General features: G+C 49.8%; 1 protein-coding gene across 1 annotated transcript; it reads right to left on the reverse strand.

The window, feature by feature from the left end:
* Positions 1-2,336: 2,336 nt before the first annotated feature.
* LOC147985262 (uncharacterized) lies at positions 2,337-2,867 on the reverse strand. Its single transcript, XM_087541483.1, has one exon. It carries the CDS (start codon positions 2,865-2,867, stop codon positions 2,337-2,339), a length of 531 nt encoding a protein of 176 aa, XP_087397609.1.
* Between the last annotated feature and the right edge of the window lie 4,721 nt (positions 2,868-7,588).

Genomic DNA, 7,588 nt, shown 5'->3' on the forward strand with positions numbered 1-7,588 from the left:
TCACGAGCCAAAGGAAGAAGCGACAGTGAAGCGGCTCACTTGTCTTCTAGGTAAACGCAGCCATTGGTGACACTTCAAGGACCACAAACTTGGCCGTGTATGCAGATTGCATTGAGAAGTAGCTGTGTATCCTCGTCCCCTTCCACTAGCTGTGTATCCTCGTCCCTTTGCAACAATGCCAAGAATTGTGTCAGATCATTGGCAGCAAGATTTGGCCCGATGACTGTCGCCCATTCCTCATTTCTGAGCGCATCTGCAATCGTCTGCGAGGCTCTCGTCCGCCCCAGAACACGGTTGTAGATGTCCGAAGCCAGCTCGCATACCCGGTATCCCGAGAGCCACATGTCTTCCTAGAAAAGGGCACTTCGGCTGTTGCCCACAATCGTCCGAGATGCCGCGGTGTATAGTGCGCGGGATGCAGCTAGGACGTCGATTCTAAACTCTGCCCAGGGTCTCTCCTTGTCTGTTTTCTGTAACCAAGGCCATCGTGCTTGTAGGGCCATGTTCAACCATCCCAGATTAGGGATCCCGAGCCCGCCTACCCATTTGGGTCTGCACACGTTCTCACATGCCACGACACAATGCCCTCCTGTTGCTTCCTTCTTTCCGCACCAAAGAAACCCGCGGCATATTTTGGTGAGTGCCTTGATGATTTTCACCGGAACATTCATAGCAAGCATGGAGTGGATAGTTATTGCACAGAGAATCGATAAGATCAGCATTAGGCGACCACTCTTTGGGAGCATTGCTTCCTTCCAATGCGGGAGGCAATCCGCAAGTTTGCCCACTAGACTTTGGAGTTGTGCCGCGGATTGTTTGTGCAGAGTGAGCGGTAGCCCCAGATATGTGCAAGGAAAGGAGCCATTTGAGCATTCGAGAATTGAGCAGACTAGTGATAACTCATCTTGTGAGCAGCGGATAGGAATGGCGGTGCTCTTACTCATGTTAACTGACAGCCCAGAGGCGTGCCCCCAAACAGGTCCAAAACGGCTCCACGGGTGTGGGTCTCAAGTTTGGTTGGCTTGAAGAACACCATGACATCATCCGCGAATAAGGAGACTCGTTGTTTGTAATCCCGTGTTGGAGAGAGGGGAGAGTATCCCTTGTTGTAGGCAGTACTGGAAGACGCAGCTTAGGGGCTCCATGTAGAGGATAAAAAGCATTGGGGAGAGCGGGGCCCCTTGACGAAGCCCTTTGCAGGGCAAGATTGGCTTGCCAGGAGTGCCATTGATCATCACTCTCGTCGACGAGGTGGAAAGGAGGCCACACATCCATGCACGCCAGCGGCTCCCAAATCCAAATCTTTCGAGCACCTCCAGCATAAAGGGTCACTTCACCGTATCAAACGCTTTGGTAATATCAAGCTTGAGCATGATTGATGGCTGTCGGAGTGTGTGGAGCTGCCTAGCCGTGCATTGCATGAACATGAAATTGTCATGCAAAGATCTCCCACGTACAAACACACTTTGGTGTTTTCCGACAAGTCTTGGTAGATCCTCCGCAAGCCTCAAAGCGAGAGCTTTGTTGAAAATCTTGATGGCACTGTGCACTAAGCTCACCGGTCTGAAATCTTTGATGTCGAGGGCTCCTTCTAATTTTGGTAGTAACGATACCAGGGCCTTATTGATCGCCGCTAGCCCACGCATGTCGCCTCGATGGAAGTGGTCAAGCGCCCGCATGAAATCCGTTTTTACAATCTGCCAGCATGAGGCATAGAAACGCCCTGTAAAGCCGTCTGGGCCTGGAGCCTTATCAAGCGGCATTTCCTTGATGGTTTTCTCCACCTCCTCCATGGTGAACTGAACCTCAAGATGGGACAGGTCGTACGAGGGCAGGTCCAGGACATGCAGGTTGATGGAGGTTGTTCTGGCTTGAGAATCTCCCAACAAGGCATCATAATACATATCCACCACTGCCGATATATTGTCCTGGCTAGTTATGATCTCGTCCTGGTGCCGCAGGCTCAAGATGGCGTTCTTCCGCTACCTATATGTTGCATGCTTGTGGAATAAGCCTGTGTTCGCGTCCCCTTCCTTCAAGAAGAGTAGTCGAGATCGTTGACGAGCTATGGTTCTCTCAAGGGAGCATAGGCCAAGAAGTTTCTTCTTCCACAATTTCCGCAAATCTTGTTCCATGGCCGTGAGGGCACGCTTGTCGGCCGTTGCGTCCAACCGAGCAACCAGCTCCATAGTGATCGCGAGTTGAAGCTTGATGTTCCCTATCCAGTGGTCACTCCATCTCTGAAGGGCTTTCGTTGTTGCCCTCAGTTTACTGTCCAGTACTAAGAACGGGTTGCCATTGGCCGACAAAGATTGCCACGCCTGCTGGACTACGTCCTAGAACCCATCTACCTTGGTCCAAAAGCTCTCAACTTGAAACCATCGGCCCATATTGAACTCCGCATCCAGGTCCACCAGGAGTGGGCAGTGGTCTGAGATTGATGTTCCTAGAGCTGTGAGAAGATTTGCCGGGTAGATATCCTCCCAAGTGTTCGTTGCAAAAACATGATCAATCTTCTCCATCGTGGAGTTAAGCCTCTCATTCGACCACGTGTACCTCTGCCCATTGAGGTAGAGCTCCTTCAATTCCAGCCTGTTTAGGAGGGCTCTAAATCTTGCCATCATCCGCCGACTGATAATAGCATTGTTTTTATTCTCCGCATTGACAATGAGGTTGAAATCGCCAACCAAGACCCACGGACCAGCATGCAAATCTCTGATGTCTGCAAGCTCATGTAGAAAAGCAACCTTCTCGGCATTTCCTTGCGGTCTGTACACCCTTGTGAGCCACCACATGGGTGCTCCCTCCTGTTGCACCAATGTCGTGATGGCATTTTCTGAGATGTGGCGGTTTGAGATTGACACCATTGAGGCATCCCAAGCTAGCAAAACTCCCCCACGAGTGCCTACCACTGGTACATAGAAGTTTTCAAGTTTATTTCCCAAGCAATGTTTTACAATATCCGGTGTAACCACCTCTAACTTAGTTTCCTGGAGGCAAACAATGGCGGCCTTAGCCACCTCCACTACTTGGTATACTGCATTTCTTCTTGCCGATGAGTTGAGGCCACGTACATTCCACACGAGCATTTGGGGGGGGGGGTGACATGTTCCATACCCACAATGGCCCCACCTATAGGGATGCACGACCCTACTGGCCCTCAACCATGGCCACTTCCTCATTCTCAAGCGGAAGGCAGGCCACGTCCCAGCCCAACAGCGCGAGAATGACCTTGATGTAGCTGTCAAGCAGTGGCTTGTCAAACAGCAGAGCGTACGCCTCAAGCTCCTCATCGCTGATCTAGCCACCTTCGTTCGCCAAGCATAATTTCTTGATGATTATTGTATGCTCCTTGGAAGGCTTGGATCCCCTGCCCCCTTTTGCAAGCCTGACACTTCTACGCGGGGTAGTGACTGTTGGACGCTTTTGCCTTGGCCTCTTTTGCTGTTTCAGCAACTCCCTGTGGCAAGGTTGTAAAAGCATGGGCGATAACGCGCCTCGCAGGTCATTGCAGAGATGGGTGACTTGGGTCCGCGGGGAAGGAGGGGTTTGTGGCGCTAGTGGCTGAGCAATTCCCCTATCCTGCACTGCCGAGGCTGGGGAGGCATTTTCTTGATTTTCCGCTGAAAGGATAATCGCGAACCAGCCCCCATCATGCATGCATGGGGGGGTCACATCGCCATGCTGGGTGGACGCCACCCTGGCCGATTCCACAGTGTTTTCACAATCTTCCTTGGTCTCTGGGAGGTCCCCATGAGAAAAGTTGAACTGCCTGTCCGTGGGACCCGCCTGAGCGATGCACAGATCCCACCCACCAATCCGAACTGTCGGATATTCTCTAGTCACATCTGTCAGGCTTCCTGTCCTGTGGCGCGGGGAGGCACCAATCACGTGGTGCGACAGCGAGTGGTCGCCCCGAGACCACACCGGGGAGCCGTTGGGTGATGTGGCCGCAGACTCTAGAAGCTGCGCCTGATCCTCCTCATTTCCTGAGGCACAAACCAAACGAGCGGGAGGGCGGGCCCGGGCACAGCTTTGCACCGGCAGGGATGCCCCATTACTCTGCTGCAACTCGACGTGTCCACACCTGATAGGCCCTTCAACAACTGTTGATTCCACCGCCCTAGCCGCGATTACATCCACAACCACGTCCGCCATGACACTGGAGTCGGGACCCACATGTCCATGCTGACCAGCCTCTCTCTTAGTTTGAACAGAACATCTCCGGGCCAGCGTAGGAGCCGACACCGACGAGCTCACAGGAGAACCACTCGAGTGTCCGTCAGGGTTGCCACCCCCGCCTGGTCGGCCGGAGCCCATGCAGTGCCTGGAACCCGGCCAATCCCGGTCGTCATCATGGCCCGATGGCGGCGATGGTGGTGGTGGTGGCGGCGACGGCGATGGGGGGCCGGGCGTGCCCGCTGGAGGGACCACGTGAATAGCCACGACGACCTGGGTGTTGGAGACTGGGTACCAAATGACGTCCACCTCGATCTCGCCATGCAGCGCATGGCTGCTCCGCCACCCCGGCTCCTCGACGGCAAGGATGCGCCGGGATGGGATATGAAGGAAATATGCCCTAGAGGCAATAATAAGGTTGTTATTTATATTTCCTTATATTATGATAAATGTTTATTATTCATGGTACAATTGTATTAACCGAAAACTTAGTACATGTGTGAATACATAGACAAATAGAGTGTCACTAGTATGCCTCTACTTGACTAGCTCGTTGATCAAAGATGGTTAAGTTTCCTAGCCATGGACAAAGAGTTGTCATTTGATAAATGGGATCACATCATTATAGAATGATGTGATTGACTTGACCCATCCATTAGCTTAGCATGATGATCGTTTAGTTTGTTGCTATTGCTTTCTCCATAACTTATACATGTTCCTATGACTATGAGATTATGCAACTCCCAAATACTGGAGGAACACTTAGTGTGCAATCAAACGTCACAACGTAACTGGGTGAATATAAAGATTCTCTACAGGTGTCTTTGATGGTGTTTGTTGAGTTGTCATAGATCGAGATTAGGATTTGTCACTCCGTGTATCGGAGAGGTATCTCTGGGCCCTGTCGGTAATACACATCACTATAAGCCTTGCAAGCAATGTAACTAATGAGTTAGTTACGGGATGTAGCATTACGAAACAAGTACATAGACTTGCCGGTAATGAGATTGAACTAGGTATTGAGATACCGACGATCGAATCTCGGGAAAGTAACATACTGATGACAAAGGGAAAAACGTATGTTGTTATGCGGTTTGACCCATAAAGATCTTCGTAGAATATGTAGGAACCAATATGAGCATCCAGGTTCCGCTATTGGTTATTGACCGGAGATGAGTCTCGGTCATGTCTACATAGTTCTCGAACCCGTAGGGTCCGCACGCTTAACGATCGGTGTTATGAGTTTATGTGTTTTGATGTACCGAAGGTAGTTCGGAGTCCCGGATATGATCACGGACATGACGAGGAGTATCATAATGGTCGAGACATAAAGATCGATATATTGGAAGCCTATGTTTGGACATCGGAATGGTTCCAGGTGAGTTCGGGCATTTACCGGAGTACCGGGGGGTTACCGGAACCCCCGGGGGAGTATATGGGCCATATTGGGCCTTCGTGGAATATAGGAGAGGAAGGCCAAGGAGGAGGGCGTGCCCCCGTAGCCCAATCTGAATTGGGTGGGGCCCCCCTTCCTTCCTTCTCTCTCCCCCTTCCTTCTCTCCTACTCCTACCAGGGAAAGGGGGAATCCTACTCCCGGTGGGAGTAGGACTCCCCCTAGGGCACGCCATAGAGAGGGTCGACCCTCCCCTCCTCAACTCCTTTATATACGGGGGAGGGGGGCACCCCATAGACACACACGTTGATCTCTTAGTTGTGTGCGGTGCCCCCCTCCATAGATTTCCACCTCGGTCATATCATTGTAGTGCTTAGGCGAAGCCCTGCGTCGGTAACTTCATCATCACCGTCATCACGCCGTCGTGCTGACGAAGCTCTTCCCCGACAGTCAGCTGGATCTAGAGTTCGTGGGACGTCACCGAGCTGAACGTGTGCAAATAGCGGAGGTGCCATACCTTTGGTGCTAGGATCGGTCGGATCGTGAAGACGTATGACTACATCAACTGCGTTGTCATAATGCTTCCGCTTACGGTCTATGAGGGTACGTAGACAACACTCTCCCCTCTCGTTTCTATGCATCACCTAGATAGATCTTGCGTGTGCGTAGGAATTTTTTTGAAATTACTGCGTTCCCCAAAAATGGCATCCGAGCCAGGTCTATGCGTAGATGTTATATGCATGAGTATAACACAAAGGAGTTGTGGGCGTGGGTATATACATATTGCTTGTTGTCACTAGTTGATTCTTGATTCAGCGGTATTGTTGGATGAAGCGGCTCAGACCGACATTACGTGTATGCTTACGCGAGACTGGTTCTACCGACGTGCTTCGCACACAGGTTGATGGTGGGTGTCAGTTTCTCCAACTTTAGTTGAATCGGATTCAATGAACAGGGTTCTTTCTGAAGATCAAAAAGCAATCACTATACTGGGTTGTGGTTTTTGATGCGTTGGTAAGAACGGTTCTTGCTCAGCCCGTAGCAGCCACGTAAAACTTGCAACAACAAAGTAGAGGACATCTAACTTGTTTTTGCAGGGCATGTTGTGATGTGATATGGTCAAGACATGATGCTAAATTTTAGTGTATGAGATGATCATGTTTTGTAATAGAGTTATCGCCAACTGGCACGAGCCATATGGTTGTTGCTTTATTGTATGAAATGCAATCGCCATGTAATTGCTTTACTTTATCACTAAGCGGTAGTGATAGTCATAGAAGCAATAGTTGGCGAGACGACAATGATGCTTCGATAGAGATCAAGGTGTCAAGCCGGTGATGATGGTGATCATGACGGTGCTTTGGAGATGGAGATCAAAGGCACAAGATGATGATGGCCATATCATATCACTTATATTGATTGCATGTGATGTTTATCCTTTATGCATCTTATTTTACTTAGTTCGACAGTAGCATTATAAGATGATCTCTCACTAAATTTCAAGGTATAAGTGTTCTCCCTGAGTATACACCATTGCTACAGTTCGTCGTGCCGAGACACCACGTGATGATCGGGTGTGATAAGCTATGCGTTCACATACAACGGGTGCAAGCCAGTTTGGCACATGCGGAATACTCGGGTTAAACTTGACGAGCCTAGCATATGCAGATATGGCCTCGGAACACTGAGACTGAAAGGTCGAGCGTGAATCATATAGTAGATATGATCAACATAGTGATGTTCACCATTGAAAACTACTCCATCTCACGTGATGATCGGACATGGTTTAGTTGATATGGATCACGTGATCACTTAGTTGATTAGAGGGATGTCTATCTAAGTGGGAGTTCTTAAGTAATTTGATTAATTGAACTTTAATTTATCATGAACTTAGTACCTGATAGTATTTTGCATGTCTATGTTGTTGTAGATAGATGGCCCGTGTTGTTGTTTCGTTGAATTTTAATGCGTTCCTAGAGAAAGCTAAGTTGAAAGATGATGGTAGCAATTACACG

Source organism: Triticum urartu, chromosome 2A, assembly GCF_056163025.1.
Source record: "Triticum urartu cultivar PI428250 chromosome 2A, HENAU_Tu73, whole genome shotgun sequence".
Lineage (NCBI taxonomy): Eukaryota > Viridiplantae > Streptophyta > Magnoliopsida > Poales > Poaceae > Triticum > Triticum urartu.

Excerpts from the sequence above, each read along its gene's own strand:
- LOC147985262 (XM_087541483.1), bottom strand. The coding sequence starts at position 2,867 with ATGGTGTCAATCTCAAACCGCCACATCTCAGAAAATGCCATCACGACA.